Source organism: Leguminivora glycinivorella, chromosome 24, assembly GCF_023078275.1.
Source record: "Leguminivora glycinivorella isolate SPB_JAAS2020 chromosome 24, LegGlyc_1.1, whole genome shotgun sequence".
Classification (NCBI taxonomy): domain Eukaryota; kingdom Metazoa; phylum Arthropoda; class Insecta; order Lepidoptera; family Tortricidae; genus Leguminivora; species Leguminivora glycinivorella.
In genome coordinates, this window is record NC_062994.1 from 5,346,890 (window position 1) to 5,367,669 (window position 20,780).

Sequence of the window (20,780 nt, forward strand, 5' to 3'; positions counted from 1 at the left end):
GCACTGGTCCCACCGCGACCTAGTAATCTATGAGCTATCGGCTATAAAAACGAACAAAAGATAATCACTCCCGTGTAAATGAAAGAGACACGGCGATGTTTATAGTTACTCGCCCAGCGGTGACCTATCAAAATCGCCATGTCTCTTTTATTTGCACGGGAGTGCTTACCTTTTGTCCGTTTTTATAGCCGATAGCTCATAGCTTACTAGCTCGCGGTGGGACCAGTGTCTCACACCCATTGAAAATAGCATATAAACAACATAATATTTTGGGTTCAAAACAGTGACAATGTATAAATCATTATTTTTTATTCAGGGAACGGGAAAATAATAAATTGTTATTTGTAATATGACGACGCCATCTAATTTTAATGTACAAAATCCCCTTGTGTCCAAGAAACTTTCTCTCCTGCCTTTTACACTCATTAATTTACGGAATTAATATGATTAAACTAATGGGGTCACATACCAATTGCTTTCACAGGAAACATCAGAAATCTTGGCTACGGCAACACCACATGAATTTCAGTCACTTAAAATTTTACTATTATCATTTTATATTAGTCAATCACTAACTGCTATAGTCCTTGTCACATCTATCGTCGTGGTCCCAATATTTCTGACTCCTGGGCACATCGGAGACATGCCTCCGCGGTGGAGTCTTGCCCGTTCCGCTCACAACTCCGTCTTGGTTCTCCGTGCTGTTCCGACGGAATCTCCCGGGGACTTTATCTCGAGAGTTTCTAGAGTTTGACCGGTATCTCTCTTCCTTTTCAGGCTCGGGTATGTTTTCATCATTTATGTTATCTTTAGAGCGCTGTCTAGTCCAGTTTCTCTGTCTGTTCCTGTTCGGATCTTCAACCTCTGGTTTTTCTTTTCTCCAATTTTCGACAGGGCGTCTGGCGCTAGTTTTTTGTACTTCATTATTGACTCTCTCGGGAGCCGGTCGGTCGTTTGGGAACTGCTGAACGAAACCGTCTCCTTGAGAGTTGAAATTGGTGTTTCCTGTGTATGAGTTTTGTATGTACGTCCCGTCGCCTTGCTGTAAGTAGTTGGGGTAATTCTCCTGCATATAGTTGTTGAATCTGTTCACATTCGGGACATTAGGGACATTAGGTGGTGGGTAATCCGGGACAGTAACCGGGTAGTTCTGTTGTAGATTCGGGGGCAGAACGGTAGGATTGAACACAGGTTCTTCCTCTTTCTTTTCCTCCTCGGCTTGCCGCCAAGAGTTCAAGTCGTATCTCTTGCTAAGACTGTTTTTGCTAGTCCACGTATCGAAGTTGTCTTGGCTGACGGATAACGCTTGTTCCTGTCTCAACAGTCCGGCACCAGCACCTAGGATAGGCCTGAGTTTGGGTTTCATTTCTCCGTCTCCGTCAAGGCTTATTTGTGAGATGTTTTGGGAGACTTTATCGCTCAAGTCAGAGCTGACATTGGCTTGGTTGTACTCTTCTTTCTCGGGGCTTTTCTTCCACGAGCCGTAGCTGACTTCGCTGTAGTTGTCCTCGGAGGCGAGGTCGAGGTGTGCAGCGTAGAACTGCTGCAGCGTGTTGGGCAGAGGGAGGAACTTGTTGAGGCAGAGGTCTGCGGAGAGCAGCAGCCAGATGATGCTGGTGGGCGGCGGGGACAGCAGACGCAGACGGATGGAGATGGAGAGCTCGTCCAACTCTTGGGATAACACTGAGAGGAGTTCTCGGCCATTCTGCATTAACTGAAAATAAAAAGATACGACAATAAGACAGATTGTTCATTTAAGTTTTTTTTTGGAACAGTCACCGGCATAAATATGTAATGATTTCTGTACCTTGTCATATTAACGTCTTGTTTGAAATCTCATACGAAATTGTCAAACACAGATCAATACAACAAGATGGCCCTTACAGGGCGACTCGCGGTCACCAAGCATACGACAAATCAGGTTTATAAAAGTTTGAACGCGTGCGACACCGATCAGTAGCGCCCAAGTATACGACCCGCTAACAGTGTCCGTGTCCGCTCGGGAAAAAATCTTAAATAATCAATTTTGGTTGCAAACAATGGTCTCTTACAGCATAAAGTGGTGTGGCAAGTCTTCTAACACTTCTACATGTAAAAAAGATGGAACAACATTCCACAGTTAAGTCAAATTAATTATTTTGTTGAATATTGTTTATTGTCCGCGGAGTTCATTTATACTGGTCAATATGGTTGTGCTGAGCGGCGCCGAGGCGCGTCCATCCCTCTTTACCGAGTTAACAATGTGATATGCTATCCCTTTCACGTAAACGACTAGGCATGGGGCCATGTTAGTTTATGTCTGTTGCGGGAACTTCGTACTGCCGTTCGTACCATGTGCTACCATTTTATGAAATATAAAAGAAAGCAGATTTGTAATAGTGAATAATTATCTAGAATCTGTAGAGTCTGTAGTGGTATTTAGTTCATTGATTAGTTTAGAATATTTAGTTGGTTATTTAACTTAGTAAACGTAAGTAAAAATGCACAGTTTAGTTATTAGTTACTAGAATGATTTTTATTGAGATGCTATCACAATTATCATCCTCCTTGCGTTATCCCGGCATCGGCATTCGCCACGGCTCATGGGAGCCTGGGGTCCGCTTTGGAAACTACTACCAAGATTTGGCGTAGGCACTAGTTTTATGAAAGCGACTGCCATCTGACCTTCCAACCCGAAGGGTAACTAGGCCTTATTATAATTTAATTATAATATTATAATTTGTTGCAAAACAAATTCACCACAGTACTGGTACCGGTACCATTGTCTATAATAGACATGTCCCATTCCCATCCCTACTGCTAATCATAAAGGCGCGCCATTATTTGAAACGACCAATGGCAGCACCGTGCGCGCCCGCCTCACCCCGCAAGGATTGGTGATTTGCGTCTCGAACAATATCGCTTGCATTTGGCTTCTAGTGGGGTGTTCTGTGTTGTCAAACAATTAAAAGCGACAAGGTACAGAAATCATCACTTGTTTATGCCGGTGACTGAACTAGGTTTCGGGATTTGCAATATTATATTCGTGGAACTAAGAGGCAGCATTTCAGCAGATGTCCCACTAGCGGACTTAGAGGATCAATATTAACAGCGAGTTGATACTTGATATTGAACGATTTTTAATACAGAATCAAACTTCATCGAGAAAACAACTCGGCATCTTGCAGAATACGGCTAAATGTTGAAAAACGATTGTAATAGCGGTCGAGGTGGTGTGGCGGTTTAGCACGTCAGCCGCGATAGCTGGACACCCGGGTTCGATTCCCCACTTCGCCACCAGTGTGCTTGATCGCTTTTTCTTTAGTGTATGGTATTTATTTCAGTTTATAACCATTGTAATAATTATACATTTCTGTATAAGATAGTAATATTACCTGTGTAGCAAGACTGGTGTGCGCAAATATCGCTTGCGAGTAGAGCTTTCATTTACTGAAGTAAAGGTCCAGCCAGTATGTGGACCTTCTTGCTGTTGAATAGATGAGCCTTTGCAATACCATCATATATACTCTGGCAGTGATTTTGTCAGTAGAAAAAGGTCACAATTGTCACAAACGAGGCGACTTGCGGCAACTTTGCCATATGGTAAGTTTTATATGCCACAGGGCAAAGATGTCATAAAAGGCAATGTTGCCTTTGATGGTAGGTGTGAAATTCTGAATGTGATTTTTTTTTAATTTCGTGCCTTTTCTACTGTGGCATTAAGTGTGTTTTAGACGTTTCAGTAATTTCAGTATTGTAAAGTACCTTGAAAATACTTTGTAAAAGTAAATTTACCTGTGTAGCAAGACTGCGGTGTGCGCGAATATCATCGCTCGCGAGTAGAGCCTTCATGTACTGTAGCAGTGGACCCGCCAGGATGTGTACCTTATTACCGTTGCATAGACGCGCTTCTGCAATGAGACAATAAAAAAAAATAGTAAAATTGACGTAGTTTGATTGGTTCATATCAATTTAATTTAGGCAACCAGATGGCGCTGATCACCGCCTCGCAACTGTGGGCGCGTTCAGATATCTCGGAAGGGCAGGCCGCACACTCCGCACAGCTGCGTTCGTGGCCACAAACCGGTCTCGCCGGAAGATCAGCGCTGGCCCCTGGGTCAGAATTTATGCCTTATTTTTTAGGGTTCCGTAGTCAACTAGGAACCCTTATAGTTTCGCCATGTCTGTCTGTCCGTCCGTCCGTCCGCGGATAATCTCAGTAACCGTTAGCACTAGAAAGCTGAATATTTGGTACCAATATGTATATCAAGCACGCCGACAAAGTGGTAAAATAAAAAGTGGAAGAAAATGTTTTGTTAGGGTACCCCCCCTACATGTAAAGTGGGGACTGATATTTTTTTTTCATTCCAACCCCAACGTATCACACGTATCACATATTGTTGGATAGGTATTTAAAAATGAATAAGGGTTTACTAAAATCGTTTTTTGATAATACTAATATTTTCGGAAATAATCGCTATCCCTACAGGAAAAAAAGTGTGTCCCCCCCCCTCTAACTTTTGAACCATATGTTTAAAAAATATAAAAAAAAAACACAAAAGTAGAACTTTATAAAGACTTTCTAGGAAAATTGTTTTGATCTTGATGGGTTCAGTAGTTTTTGAGAAAAATACGGAAAACTACGGAACCCTACACTGAGCGTGGCCCGACACGATCTTGGCTGGTTTTTTGTAATTATGAATTACTTATGTAAATAATTTATGTGTTTACCATGAATAAACTATTGAATCTTGAATCAAGCATACCCGTTAATAAGTTAAAAAGCCTTTAAAACGCTTTTAATGATATAGCATAGATATTTATAGATTTTATTGTTCTGTTTCAACTGGTCCCCGACACTGTAACCATTATGTATACAATTAATATGCAATGAAACAAATGTTTATGCCATTTTCAATGGGTTAATTGTACCTATAAAAGCAATAAGTGTTCACCGATGAGATTATTCAATGTTTGATTTTTCTTATCCTAAAATTACCTGCGAAATAATCGCCCATGAGGTTAGCGGCATTTATGAGGAATAGGGGATTCGCTCTCTCCAATACGTCCAGTTCTGTAAACAAAAACAATTTCATAATTTATTTACATATTTAAACGTTAGTAAAAAAAAATTCCCAGGATTGGGATACCTTATATAAAAAATAGTACATTACGATACAAGTGCGAAAAAAAGTAAGTTCGAAACGAGTGGCGATAAATTAAAACACGACCGAAGGGAGTGTTTTAAATCGACACGAGTTACGAATTTCCTTTTCGCACATGTATCGTACGACGTTTTTCAGTACAGATGGCCATCCGAAGTTTCGACCTGGCATATAATGAACCACTTCTCGCACTAGTGCGTAAAAAAAACACCATCTGTACTTTTAAAAATCTAATTATGATCACTTGAGCCATCACTGCTATGTGAGGTTTGTCAAAAAAAAAAAATATCTATACAATGTACAGTTATACAATAAAATAATATTCTATTCCATTATATCTTTATCAAGTCATTCATGGCCAGTCTAGCGGGTTCGAACTCTGGCAAGGGCATTTAATAGGGTGGAGCGAAAAAACACTTTTCTGGAATTAGCAAACCTAATAGTTATCAATCAATGCTCCTTAGTCTATGAAGCCTTTGTGCAAATTTTCAGCTTTTTAAATCAACATCTTCTGCCTCCGCATTAGGTTTGAAATTTTGAAAATCTCATACAAACCTGAAAATTCAAATTTTAGATAAAAAATGTTTTTCGGCAGTATTATGTTCAGTATACATTATTGATACATATTATTACAAGAAACTACCAAAAATTGCGAAAATAGCGTTAAAAATCGCCAAATTATTTTCAGTATTTTAGCGGCTATTTTGGCGAATGTACTGAAACTAGACAAACTTTGGCGATTCTTGACGCTATTTTCGCAATTTTTTGTAGTTTCTCATAATGATATGTACCGAAATTTTTTTTTTATCTGAAAGTTGAATTTTTAGGTTTGTAATGAAATGAAATGAAATATTTATCTATAACAATGGTTACAAGTCAGCTTAATACGTACAGGAGTTTAGTTGAACTAAACTTTTACAGTATGAGATTTTCAAAATTTCAACCCTAATGCGGAGGCAGATGTTGATTTAAAAAGCTGAAAATTTGCACAAAGGCTTCATAGACTAAGGGGCATTGATTGATAACTATTAGGTTTGCTAATTCCAGAAAAGTGTTTTTTCGCTCCACCCTAGCATTTATTTGTGGGATGATCATGGATGGTTTCTATGTATTTAATTTAATACATGTCGATGTCGTTGTCTAAGTACCCACAACACAAGCTTCAGTCAATCTGTCTAAGAACGTTCTACCATATTTAATGAAACCTTACTTGAGAAAGTTCCTTGCATGACCACATTGAGTAGGGCTCCGCGCAGTAACTGTTGGCGCGACTGCCTCGTGAAGGAGGCGCCCACGGCGGCCAGCTTGCGCGACGTGACGGCCGACAGCAGCGCCGCCGCGCGGAATGTGCCGAAAGCTTGCCTGTAAAGATAGGATAGAGGTTAGTTGAACGTATCACATGTAAAGGTCAATATCTGGGCGACCGAGCTTCGCTCGGTTCTATTTTAATATATCACGTCTTTAGATAAAAAAAAACTCTTATAAATACAAAAACAAAAAAAAAACAAAAAACAAAAACTTAATTTCTGGCCGGGATTCGAAACCCTGACACCTACGATCTATCTGCGTACATTAGACCGACCTCGTACGACTGAGCTAAGCGGAATCGATGCGCGCGCGGCGAAATTAACGACCATATTTTACGTTTACTAACGCGAAAGAAAAACTCATGAAAACTCGAAAATTCGCGTTTTCCGGGATCTAAGGCTACGCTAGATCGATTTTTACACACATAACAAATTTCAGCGAAATCGTTAGAGCGGTTTCCGAGATCGTCGGTATATATAAATAAATAAATATACAAGAATTGCTCGTTTAAAAGTATAAGATTGGGCGTTTTTGACCCGCTTTATGAGCTTTCGTGTACAGAGACCAAACTAGCTTTAAAACAGAGAATTAAATCTCACTTTTCTAAATATGTAATTTTCCCTTATGTATCAACCGGGAAAAAGTTATTCAACAGTTTGTGTTCGACCTGCTCGTGTATATGTCGGCGGCAGATCGAAGAATCCGGCAGAACACGAGATTCCTAGGCATATCGTGAAACGCCGCCAAATCATGAATTGCCTAAAAGTTGGCCAGGCGTATCACGATATGCCTGATAAACAATACGGCAGATCGATTAGAGCAACGCATTCGTCGATATTCCTAGCTATATAGCGGGCACTTCGTAGAATAGTTTCTTTCTTGGCTATTGGTGGCGCTGCGTATGCAGCGCATGCTATGGCGGCGCTCAACAAAACGATTTTAGCACCGAAAATAGTGTCATCATGGAAAATAGAAGTGCAAAAGAAGCTTTTGAGCCTCAGCTCCATTTATTTTATGTGAGTCACAAGGATTCTGTGCACAATGTCAAAAAACAGTAAGTCTCGTTACATTTCATTTGTAAAATACAAATTATTTAATTAAATACAGTACTTATTATGTTTATTGCATTTTTACTTCAATTTTGGACACTGTACTTAAGTATTGAATGATATGGCGGCGTATCATGATGTGCCTACGAATCACATGATCTGCTTAAATGCCACTTGCGGGCTTTACTTGGTGAAATCATGAAATGGCGGCGTTTCATAATATGTCTAGGAATTTCACGATCTGTTTAAACGTCACTGGACAAATCGTTAAACGGTGAGTTTTGAACGATATGGCGAATGTTACTAAGCCAATTCATGATTTGGCGGCTTTTCACGATATGCCTAGGAATCTCGTGTTCTGCCGGATTCTTCGATCTGCCGCCGACATGTACAAGGCCGTCGCACTGTCGGAAGCTGTGCACTTGTTGCCAGCGTAATCTATTTTTTTTTGTTTTGGGCTAGGCATCAAGAAGTGATTGATGCACCGGTTGCCTTTTTAGACGATTTAAAAATTGATTTTGATCAAGTAGAATAAACGTATCAGTTTGTTAGAACTTGATTTTATTTTTGTTTCTCTTAATATTAAATAACAATGAAAACAACAGCGAAATGCTAAAATGGAAAATGTTTAAAATCGAGGTTCCGCTCTCGACTGTTTCCTCCTTCAAAACTTAATCAATCGTAACGAAATTTGAGAATCTGAATAACAATGAAATAATCTGTGTCGGATTTTTTTGGCTAATTGTTACCAATTTTGAATACCACACCTTTTTTGCGCCATAATCAATTAGGCCGTTTTTGAAAATTTTTGATGAGCTCTAGCGTCTTTTAAAATAATATCAAAAAAATCAAAATGGTCCGACACAGATTTGCTATACCTTCAAAAACCAGGGAGGAAATAGTCGAGAGCGTTTGTATAGAGAATTGACCCCTCCTGTATCGTCTTAACTTCATAAATATTGTTGTACTAAAGTAGGTAGACTTACTGCAAGCGAGCTTCATCAGGGCATATGCTGGATACCGTAGTCTCGAAGTTCTTCAGTTTTCTGTTGAATGCAATACCATCCTCGCCCGGCGAGAACTGTTCCAGCTGAAAAATAAAAATAAATGTGTAATTCGACTAAGTTTATCTAAAGTCAAGTTTAGACGAGCAATTGTTATTGGTGCAAGTTTTGAAACAGAAGTATATACAAGAAAGAGACGCAGATATTTATTTGCCACTTACTCTTACCTATAGTTGCATCTCAAACTTGCAGCAATAACTTGCTGGTCTAAACTCAGCTTAAAAGTACAAAAATATCTCTGTCCTCTTAAAAGGACATTGGGCAGGGCAGGGACCTGCAGAATATATTACTCCTTAATCAACAGCAGCTCTTTCAAAGTCGGTGTCACAATGTTGGTGGGTGTATCAAGTTTTTATTGCCTGTTTTTGCCATGGTTACGGTCCCCCGAGTCACGCTGGTTTTATACAAAATTATGCTACTGAAATTATGCAAGCATGCATGTAGTCCATGTTTGTAGGTGGCAAATTAAGGAAAGGGCTTATCAACACCAGAGAAATGCATGTTTGCATAGTTTAAGTAGCATAATCTTGCATAAAACCAGCGTGATTCAGGGGACCATAACCATGGCAATAACAGGCAAGAAAAAGTTGATTCGCCCAGTAGGCCTAGCACATGATGGCCGCGAGAGTATGTCGCCGCGAGATAGATGACACGTCTTTGTCTAATTGTATTAATGACATAAGGACAGGTAGTCTATCTCGCGGCGACATATATATATATATATATATATATATATATTCGGTTGAGCCTTGAGCCATATTTTAAATCCTGACTTAAAGTTAAAAACGTTTCAATGATTGGTAATGGGTACATATTTATCTTAATGTTCCTATAATTTAGTGCATAAGAAAATTTTGGTTTTTGTTTCTTAAGATACGTTATTTTTACTTTCATACACAATTATTGTATTTTATATTTTAACGCATTTTTAACTCCCTTTGGTAAGTTCTTTAGAACGCAGAAATACGATGTCATTATGTGATGAATTACAAAACAACTTACGCTATTTGTTTACTTTGTTTATTCGGTAAATATTCGGCAATGTAACCGAATTATTCGGCCGAATACGAACATTGAAATACTTGCCGAATATGCCGAATACCGAATATTTACCGAATATTCGGCCCATCTCTAGTTATAAGTAAAGGAGATAATAAACATAAAACACTTACCAAAGACAACAGCGGTGTGTATTGTTCCTCAATAAGCAGTAGCTCCTTCAAAGCCGCCTCATCTTCTCCGCTGACATGATATTTCACTTCCTTCTCCCTCTTTCTTTCCTTGTCTTCAACGTCTTCTTTCTCTTTCTCCAGTTTGGGCTCCGGCTTGTCTGTGTACAAGGGAGCTTTCAATTGTTTCGATTATTTTAGTGAATGAATGAATGATAGGTGATTCTCATTTGTTTTTAACCCTTTAACTGCCATAATCAGATATATGTTGCATATAAAACATAAGTATAATCTATATATATATAAACGGCAAAGTCCTGAGTGACTGACTGACTTAAATCAACGCACAGCCCAAACCGCTGGTGCTAGAGATTCTAAATTTGGCACCTAGCACCTAGGTTACTTTTAAGGTCTAGGGGCGCACTAAGAAAGGATTTTTCAAAATTCATTCCCTAAGGGGGTGAAATGGGTGTTCAAATTTTGTATGGCGATCTACATTTATTCTTATATAAAATAAGACTGCTTCGTATGCCTTTTTAGCGGCGGCAGAATCATGCTCAAAGAGAAATTCAAAGACGTTAAAAAGTTAATATTATGTACTGATTGATAATTTTGATTTTTTGAATGCGGGTTGACATCAAATGAGAATAACCGTAAAGATTGTCGATGAAATGAAACGTGAATATTTAAATACAGTGCACATATCGTCACTACTTTTTAAAAAACTTGTATCTTCGTCTGTCAATGAAAAGAAAATTGTAGTAAGTATGTATGGAATGCATATAGACTTACTGCGTTTTAACTTTGAGGAGCTGCGTGAGATACGAGATTTTTTCAAAGTAGTGACGATATGGTATTTTATTAATGCAAGCTAGGGATCCCTTAGCAGCTTTTTACTGCTTAAGTTACACAGGGATCTTATATTTCAAACATAGACACAGCAATAGCCCCCAAAAGAAAACAAAAAGAACAATAGTTAACAACAAGTTTAGTTTTCTTTGTTCCTTTTTTCAAAGGAAATTTAGTTTGTCAAGTTTGTCAGTAATACTTCCTAGACTAGATATTAAACTTAACCATTATCAAGTTAACTAAAGAGTACTATCATGCAGTATGGCCACTCCCGCTTCCCGCTGAAAGTGCCGCCCAACCCCGCTCGGTTACCTCACAGTTACCGCCTGTCAAAAACGCGAACAGTCGTATTCAGTATTTCACTCATACAGGCATAGTACGCGTTCACCTACACGAGCTTAGACTGTGTTAGGAACGCGCCTCTTTCATATATTAAATTTGATCACCATCAGTGTCCGAGGTGTGTCACTATAGACCTGTGCATTATTATGACAAACTAAATTTGTGCCCATATTCTTTGCATGACTTCCTAGGAGACCACACTTAAGACTGTAAGTGCATGTTGTTTTTGTTTTGTTGTACTATTTATATATATAAAAATGCTACACCCTAGCAGTAAAATACCATGGCTGCATTGAATAAATGAATGAATGAAACTTGAAGCGTTGCTTGTTTGTGTTGATAACGATTATAAACACAAAATACCTCCACCCTCTTTTAAATGAAATCATTACCTTCGGTATCTGTATCAGGAATATCACTATTAGGGTGGAGCGAAAAAACACTTTTCTGGAATTAGCAAACCTAATAGTTATCAATCAATGCCCCTTAGTGTATGAAGCCTTTGTGCAAATTTTCAGCTTTTTAAATCAACATCTTCTGCCTCCGCATTAGGTTTGAAATTTTGAAAATCTCATACAAACCTGAAAATTCAACTTTTAGATAAAAAATGTTTTTCGGCAGTATTATGTTCAGTATACATTATTGATACATATTATTACAAGAAACTACCAAAAATTGGGAAAAGAGCGTTAAAAATTGCCAATTTTCAGTATTTTAGCGGCTATTTTGGCGAATGTACTGAAACTAGACAAACTTTGGCGATTCTTGACGCTATTTTCGTAACTTTTTGTAGTTTGTCATAATGATATGTATCAATAACATATACTAAACATAATACTGCCGAAATTTTTTTTTATCTGAAAGTTGAATTTTTAGGTTTGTATGAGATTTTCAAAATTTCAACCCTAATGCGGAGGCAAAAGATGTTGATTTAAAAAACTGAAAATTTGCACAAAGGCTTCATAGACTAAGGGGCACTGATTGATAACTATTAGGTTTGCTAATTCCAGAAAAGTGTTTTTTCGCTCCACCCTAATCACTATCCTTAACTTTTTCAACACCCATTTTATTTATAACAATATTTATTTCCACAAAAATATAGAAAAATAACAGATAGGTACACCACAATCAACGACCATATGACTACAACTGATCGCACAAGTTCACAATAGCGAGGGTCCGTATTGTATTTCAAAAACAGGTAGTTTACAGGTAATAAGTATAAATAACAGGTACATTAGTTCAGTATTGTTGAACCCTAAATCTTTGTGATAAGGTTGCAATGAAAACAGGTTATTTCACTATCTCTTTCGCTCTTAATACGAGCAGTTAAGCGTGAATGAGATGGGTTATTATTACCATGGTCGGTAGTTTACAAAAATAGTAACGTAGATGTCGTTGTAAAAAACCGGCCAAGAGCGTGTCGGGCCACGCTCAGTGTAGGGTTCCGTAGTTTCCCGTATTTTTTTTCAAAAACTGTCCAACCTATCAGGTTCAAAATAATTTTCGTTCAAAAGTTAGAGGGGGGAGAGACACATCTTTTAACTTCAGGAGCGATTATTTCCAAAAATATGAACATTTTCAAAAAATGATTTTAGAAAACCCCTATTCATTTTTAAATACCCATCCAACAATATATTACACGTTAGGGTTGAAAAAAAAAAACGGACGGACGGGACAGACATGGCGAAACTATAAGGGTTCCTAGTTGACTACGGAACCCTAAAAATTGGCTTACTACCTGTGAACGCTCCTGTTGTATTTGAGTTTTCTAGCTTTGAAAATAGAGGCGGTGTTCGAAAGGATAGTGTTTTAAAAGGAGCAAAAGGGTATTTAATCCCATTGTTTTTTTTTTCTCTTGTAAAGGTACTTTGAGATGATTAGTGAAATAAAACATAAAATATTTTATGCAGTGCACGAATTAAAGCACCACATAAAGAGAAAGTTAAAAATAAAAAGTAAATGAATTGACCGTGACGTCACACCTCAGTATTTCATATAGCAAATCGTTTTGATAGTTCCTAATACCTAACCACAAAATTAAAATTTTGGAAAACCCCAGACCGCGACATAGCAGACCGATTATCATGAAACATGGCTAAGAGTAAGAACACTCCCGATTATTTATTTATTTATTTAATAAGCAGGCAGGCAGTTAAAGAACTGATATAGCCTGTATCCAGTGATCATTGTGACAGTAATCATAGCAGAGTTGTAGATGTGATGTGCTTGTCTAGTCTATTTTTAAACTGATTCACATTTTGTGCTGAGACCACGTCTTCTGGGAGTTTGTTCCAAGATCTCACTACTCGATTGCTCAAAAAGTGTTTATAAGGGTTACTGTGAGATCTATCTCTCTCTAGCTTTAAGAGGTGACCTCTCAAACTCTCTCGATTAACTCAGCTTTCAGACAAAAAAAAACTAAATCTAAATCGGTTCATCCGTTCGGGAGCTACAATGCCACAGACAGACAGGCAAACAGACACACAGATAGACACGTCAAACTTATAACACCCCATCGTTTTTGCGTCGGGGGTTAAAAAGAAGCTGATTTGACTGGTAGGAACTAAATTTTAACTTCTGATTAGCAGAAACGTCTGCAATCGATGCCGTTAGGCTTAGAATAAATTTAAAAGTGGAAAATGTCTGCCTTGGGTGAGACTTGAACTCACGGCCGCTGGATCGATACTCCAGCGCTCTGCCAACTGAGCCACCAAGACTTCAACCAAGCCAGCGAAATTTTCCACTACTAAGGTCAATGGGACCCGTAGCGACATCTACCGTAAGAGTGTTAAACTATTATTGTAGCCTATCTGAACCTTTCTGGCCCAGTGAAGTATGTTGTAAGTAAGTTACCTGTGGCTCTAGGGCTCAGCTCTGCCAGGGCTCGCGCGTCGTCGTCGCCGGGCCGAGGGGACCGCAGATGGTGGCGGCCCGAGTAGCCGCGCCCGCGCCCCGGGGTCGACATTATCTGCTGTAACATAATATATACGAATTTAGAATGTTTATTAAAAAAAAAAAAAGTAAAAAGCATTTAATTGTCCAACATAGGTATTAGGTACATAAGTACAGGTCTCATTATACATTTTTGTCTCACTATGTTGTGCCGTGAGGCGTACAACTTTTAGTAAGTACCATGGGGTCTCATCCGGAACAGTGCAAAATTATTTCCAAATAGAAATCATAGATGGCGCTAAGTGTCACGATTGACGATTATTATTTTTTTATCAAATAGATTTAAAGGTATTTGAAGCGTCATAAATTAAGTACATTATAAATTAAATACAAACATCGATGACAACACAAATTTAATGCATTATTTTAGAAATTTTCAAAGAAATAATATCACGTAATATATTGCTACTGACTATGACGCAACAACGTGAACAACCTGCGCGCGACAGTATCGAGCTACCTAAATTTTATTGCATATTGTCACTAGATGGAGCTGTCACTATCTACAGTATACTGCCAACGAAACGGTGCGATTGTGTGCGTTCCGTTCATTGAGATATATGTACTACGTACTATAGGCGACGTTGCCAGACGGAAACTTTGCACAAGCTGACAAATGCGCGGAGTGCGCGAAGCGGTAATTTACGCGTAGAGTAGTAAGTCCACCATCAGATGTGACACATTATTATATTCCGCCTGTCAAAATTATTTATTTATTTATTTACAACTTAAAAAATACAAAGTAAGCGATCACTGCCGCCCATGGACACCCGAAACACCAGGGGTGTTGGAGGTGCGTTGCCGGCCTTTAAGATGGATGTACGCTCTTTTCTTGAAGATTTATCTTCTTCTTTAAAATACAAATATATACTTATATATAATAATATATATATAGTGCGGTCAGTTTTTTTGGACAAAGCATAGGCATCCATTGTTCTCTTTTTTCATGACCAGGCCAAAGAAAACAGCAAAAAGTGAGCGTGCTAAAAATACAATTTTACTCAATAACTGTTAACAATCAATAAACAAATTAACTTTTTTTTTTATATTATAGTAACATACTCGTAATTCATAAAGTAGTAAGTAGTTACCTAATAATTTTCCAAATTGAAATAAATATATTTCGCAAATCTATTAGAGGTGAAACACATTAGTAGGAACAATGAAAATGGCACATCTGCGCGGTTAACTTTTTAGTCTATGATTGCGTCACCAAAATCGCGCAGCCTCGCTCCCGCTCGCGTGTTCGTAGAATATTCAGCTGTCAGCCGATAATATTTGTTTGTGTACGTTAATAATGTAGGTATACGTTTGTAGTAGTGTGCGTGACAAAAATGTCGTCTATTTCTATTAAACAGCTGCCAATGATCGAAATTCAAATTAGTTGAACAATTTCCATTGAAAAAAAAAGTTTGTAATGCATCGGTCCGAATTGTGGATACTAGTTTTATCATCTTTTAGTAGATACAATTGAATGTAAAATTATTTATTATGCCTGACACTCTTGAGTATTTTTTATGCCGTTATTTTAATTTTACAATATAATATTTGGAATATAGTGCTTATAATTATTAAATATAAAACATTTTTTAAATACTTTTTGATACAAAATCATACTTCATTGATTTGGAACAATGCTTTTTATCGGACCTACAGTCAACCAATTGGAACCCTAGGCCACTGTAGAACTATGTCATAGTAACGTTATAAATCAGATTGTAAGAAACCTCTTACTGCTTGTCATTTTGACATGGTTGTAGAGTGGCCTAGGGTTCCAATTGGTTGACTGTACATCCGACACTATCGGAAGCGTTTATCGGATGTAGGATGTCGATCTGACACCCGATATCGGATCGGATAATGTGAAAACGGCCTAAGCATTAACCGTTAGTGCGTTTTCACATTATCCGATCCGATATCGGATGTAGGACCGATATCCCATACATTGAAGCCGCCATCTTTGATTTTTGCCTTTGAAATACTTCCGACATTTGCTACATGCACGACCGATGCGATGCATGCGAAATCAAACCTTATCGATATGGAAGTATGAGACGCGACGATTGCCGACTGGCTAGGATTTCCGAACGCACACGAATGCGCGCTCGGTCGCCGATTTGCGGCGGAGTGGGCCTAGACCTCGACGCGACGCCGCACTTGCGTCGCGCGAAGCGCAACAGCATTTTAAAACATTATTATTGTACAAATATAATTATTTATTAACCACATTTTTCAATTCCACACTCGCCGTTAAAATACAACTTTGCACTCTTGTATAACAACTAACTATGTATTTTATATTTTTGAATATATTTTTTCAGACTGGCACTTAAAAAGAGTTTAAACGTTTTTTTTTTCTAAAAACCTAAATTTTTCAACAAAGGTTTTACTTTTCACTTTTCGACATCTATCAATGAGAAAGGACCTTTTGTAGTAAGAAACAATACGATTTTTTTATGTAAAAACGATAATGTAAAAACGGCCTAAGGGTTACCAAGGCTCGATCGGCGCGCCTAGTGGACGCCAGGCTTAAATTGTCTGGTCTTGGTGTTTTAATAATTTTATGTGTTTATAGTCGTAATTTATTTGCGAAGTATTAATTTTATATCTGTATTTTTAAATTACACTATGTTGTGGTACCGGGAAGCATATTTTAACTTAAAAGGACGTAATGACAACATTTCATACCATGTTTCAGAAAATAAATAGTTTCGGAGTTTAAATTAAGTTTGCAGTGTTTGCACAATTTTATGAATAAAAATATTACTCTCGAAAATGTTTTATCAAATACGTACTTTACATTTTGTTCATTATGTTTACTACATGTACATTCTTAGCTATTATACTTATGTATTTCTTACATAATAATATTCATTTCCATATTTCTAATTAACTACGCGCCTGCTTTAGAGTGCTTTAAATTTTAACAAATCAATGCATCCTTTGGTCGGGGGCTGGGGCCTCTCAACTCAAGGTCGCCGGCGCCGTGGTCGCGGGGCGCGGGGCGTGGGGCGCGGGGTGGGGCGCCGCGGATCTCGTTCATTCAATTCCGCTTGCATGTGTTGCGGACAGAGCGAGTATATTATACGTACGCGGCGAGCACACATACAAGCCGCACGGCAACGCCATCTAGTAATGTTCGACTTTAAACGTCCATGTGACGTTATAGGTTTAGTGCGTGAAAGCTAAAACAGATGTCGCAAGATGTTGCAGTTTGATGACTATTTCGACGTAGGATACTGATAAGAGTTTTGTTGGCCACGCGTGGCTACTGGCGCCATCTAGCTCTTTGAGTGTGGATTAAATTTAGCCTACAGGTCTAGAATACTTAGGACGGCGCCCATTTTTAGTATGGGATTAGGTATCTGTACTAGTATTATTTGATCTGTGGTAAGTACTGTGTTACATGCTGTGCACAGTTATCACGATTCTGAGTAAAACTCTCATGCCGAGTTATGGTAGATGAGACTGGGGAAGTCAGTCAACCCAAACCATACCGAAATGTATACACCGTGTTTTTTTGGTTTCCGTTAGATTCGACACGTAGTTAGGTTCATTATCAGGAACCACCCAGACCACCCTGTATATCGCTTTTAGTTAAATTCGCAAAAAAAATTTTTCATCATGTTCATACATAATAAATTAATTAACATAATAAACCCTTAAGAATAACTTTCAAGTTATTGACAAGTGATTGACGGCACATGTCAAAACAAATAACATTGGGAATTGGTAAAGGCTGTCACACACATGTTCAGTAATTATCTTCATTTTTTTAATAACTCGATAACTGTAAAAGTTAAGACGCTTGTTTCTTAGAGAAATTAATTGTATTTGATCTAAAGAACCTTCCCTTAAAGTTAACGGAATTCAATAAAAACAGGCTGTATAGAATGTTTATTCCGAGTGAAACTCTCATGCGAGTTACAGAAATACAGTCATAAATAGTCATTTACTAAACATATTACGACCAGTCTGGCCTAGCCTGTAATGACCCTGCCTGCTACGCCACGGTCCCGGGTTCGAATCCCAGTAAGGGCATTTATTTGTGTGATGAGCACAGATATTTGTTCCTGAGTCATGGATGTTTTCTATGTACATAAGTATTTGTATATTATATATATCGTTGTCTGAGTACCTGCAACACAAGCCATCTTGAATGAATGAATGAATGAATGAATGAATGAATGAATGATTTATTTGCATGTGAATATTGGGTTTACATTATTAGGTGTTAGGTACAATATTTTATATTTGAATCTCCAAGATTCTACCTATACAGGTGTACATGCACTGTATATTGGCTTGGCTCGCTACTAATAGTAATAGAGTTTCACCATATAACAGAAAACTTACATATAAAGAGACTTATTATAAAATGTTACAATATGAGGCTATAATACAATTATACATCAAAATTATTAACAAATTAGGGATAAACATGTCATAGAAATTACAAAACAATAAAAAAGAATATATAGACTAATAATTAAAAATGCGAAAATAATGTCATACACATAAAAATTTAAGTTAAAATTTTGATTGAAATTTATAATTTAAAAAGTCATTAATACTATAAAAACAACACTTACATAACATTTCATAGAGTTTACGTTTGAATTCTTGAATTGGCAAGGTTTTTAGAGCTACAGGAATTTTGTTAAATATTCTAATGCACATAATGTATGCACTCTTTTTCCTGACTACTAAGCTATGTGGCGGTATTGGCATTTGATATTGTCTTAAGGGCCTATTGGAAAGATTCCCCTGTGAAGGAAAGAGTTCAGGATTTAGTTTTACAAATATCGAGGCCTCATAAATGTAAAGGGAAGGCAGTGGAAGTATATTAAGTTTAGGGAACAGGGGTTGACAGGATTCCCTATAGCGGACACCACATATAGCCCTAACACATTTTTTTTGTGCTATAAAAGCTTGATCAGCATGTACGGAATTTCCCCACATAATAATTCCATATCTTAACACAGATGCAATGTATCCGTGGTAAGCCATGAGTGCTGTTTTCATGGAAACTGTTTTTTTAAGTCGCCACAACACGAAACAGAATTTGTCAACCTTTTTACAGACAGACTCGACTTGATCCTTCCAATTACAGTATGTGTCAAGAATTATTCCCAGAAACCGTGTACTATTGACTTCCTCAATCTCGATGTTGTCATGACTTGAGCTTACCGTGGGGCTCAGTCAATCTGTGTAAGAATGTCCTATAATATTTATTTATATTTAAGTATTACCCTGGAACCCAGAAATTACATTATTAAATTAATTTAAAAAGTGGAATCCATATTTGGTCAACTCTTGCCAGGGTTTTGGCAACTATAGGTAAATATCTCGCGGAATTTCTTGATTATCAGAATGACATAAGTAATTCTTTATCATGTTTTTATCACTAGAAAATAATGGAGCTTTCCTAAGATAAATGGTTTATTCACCATAATTATTTATACTGTATTTATTATATATATATATTTTTTTTTATACTACGTCGGTGGCAAACAAGTATACGGCCCGCCTGATGTAAAGCGGTCACCGTAACCTATGGACGCCTGCAACTCAAACAGGGTCACATGCGCGTTGCCACCCCATTAGAAACTTGTACATTCCCTTTTGATGTGTTAAGTACACAGCAAAAAGGAGTGTACAAGTTCTAAGGAGGGTTCGGGTTGCCGACGACTCAAATATGAATAGAATAGAATAGAATATTTATTTGTATTAATTGTACATCGTCACATTCATCTTTCATACACTATATTAGGTAAAATAATCATAAGTATTTCAAAATCACAATAAAATCATTACATTAAATTATAAAAATACCATATATTATGTAGTCCTCTTTAATAGTTAGATGATAGGAGCAACAAATGCTGGACATTATCAGATTTTACCCAGAAATCCCAAATTGAATGGTCCTAGTTTACTCACTCTCGGACAATCTCAATGAAATATTAGAAACAAATTTAATACACTTACACTTGGTAAATATCTCAACAACCTATGACACCATGGTACTTGTGTTTAAATATTTTTATCTTTCAAATCAGAATGCTATTGGCAATGATGAAATTGAAGTACACAGTTTAACATACAACATAAGCCAGAACAATAGAACATCATTTACCTAAAACCATAAAATATGAGTCACAAACATGATTGTTTATACGTATGTGCCTACATTAATAACAACTAGTAAGAAAATAGCCTTGGCTAATGTCATATGTAAACAATGCCAATGAAATCGCAACATATCACATACTAGGACGTAAACATGTCACGAAAGTATATAAAAACCATCACAACTGTGTAGGCAGCAGGATGGAACAAAGAAAGCAGCAATTTACACGACTTGGGGAAATACGTCTATATAGATTTGAGTGAAGCATCAAATCGCTTTTCACAAAATCAAGTAATACGCAAAAGAATCAATTAAAATACCATCCCCTCGACGTTACACTTATTTTAATACCCTTCTAACACACATGCTACACATATGTTCCCCTTATTTCTCACGTAAATGCAAATATATGCCGGTAAAAACCACGACAGATTTCAAAATTGACCTTTTCTTGCAGCTCTGACACGTTTAATAAATCAAAGTCGAACTATATTGTTACTAACCATCGCTTACTTATATTATTTTTAATATAATTTCTCGTAGTTTTACTCACCAAATAAAGTATATGAACAAATAATAAGTTATTATTATATTTCCTAGCTGTGTAGTGGAGTTGCAGTTGTCATACGTATCACTGCCATATTGGTAAGACTAGTGACGTACCGAAACGGTTTATGACGATCTACGATAAATCGGTTTATACAATTGTCACAGTTAAAAAATAATTAATAATTTATAAAGCAATCAAATCAAATCATGGTAAAGTT

At 37.4% G+C, this 20,780-nt stretch overlaps 1 protein-coding gene across 3 annotated transcripts; it reads right to left on the reverse strand.

Moving 5' to 3' along the window:
* Window positions 1-184: 184 nt before the first annotated feature.
* Window positions 185-20,642, reverse strand: LOC125238653. 3 transcript variants are annotated; one of them, XM_048146035.1, is made up of 8 exons: window positions 20,567-20,642; window positions 13,782-13,899; window positions 9,738-9,895; window positions 8,488-8,591; window positions 6,355-6,506; window positions 4,979-5,053; window positions 3,775-3,890; window positions 185-1,714 (listed from the first exon to the last, which is right to left on the reverse strand). In XM_048146035.1, the coding sequence occupies exons 2-8, from the start codon at window positions 13,891-13,893 to the stop codon at window positions 572-574; spliced, it is 1,860 nt and encodes a 619-aa protein (XP_048001992.1). In that variant the 5' UTR covers window positions 13,894-13,899; window positions 20,567-20,642; the 3' UTR covers window positions 185-571. The 3 variants fall into 3 exon arrangements, with proteins under 3 accessions (XP_048001992.1, XP_048001991.1, XP_048001989.1); XM_048146034.1 differs by having other exon boundaries at window positions 9,738-9,910; XM_048146032.1 differs by lacking the exon at window positions 20,567-20,642 and adding an exon at window positions 19,872-19,983 and having other exon boundaries at window positions 9,738-9,910.
* Between the last annotated feature and the right edge of the window lie 138 nt (window positions 20,643-20,780).

Excerpts from the sequence above, each read along its gene's own strand:
- LOC125238653 (XM_048146034.1), bottom strand. The coding sequence starts at position 13,893 with ATGTCGACCCCGGGGCGCGGGCGCGGCTACTCGGGCCGCCACCATCTG. Across the intron at positions 9,911-13,781 it reads GCTGAGCCCTAGAGCCACAG|CTCCCTTGTACACAGACAAG; the intron begins GTAACTTACTTA and ends AACAATTGAAAG. Across the intron at positions 3,891-4,978 it reads CATGGGCGATTATTTCGCAG|AAGCGCGTCTATGCAACGGT; the intron begins GTAATTTTAGGA and ends GTCTCATTGCAG.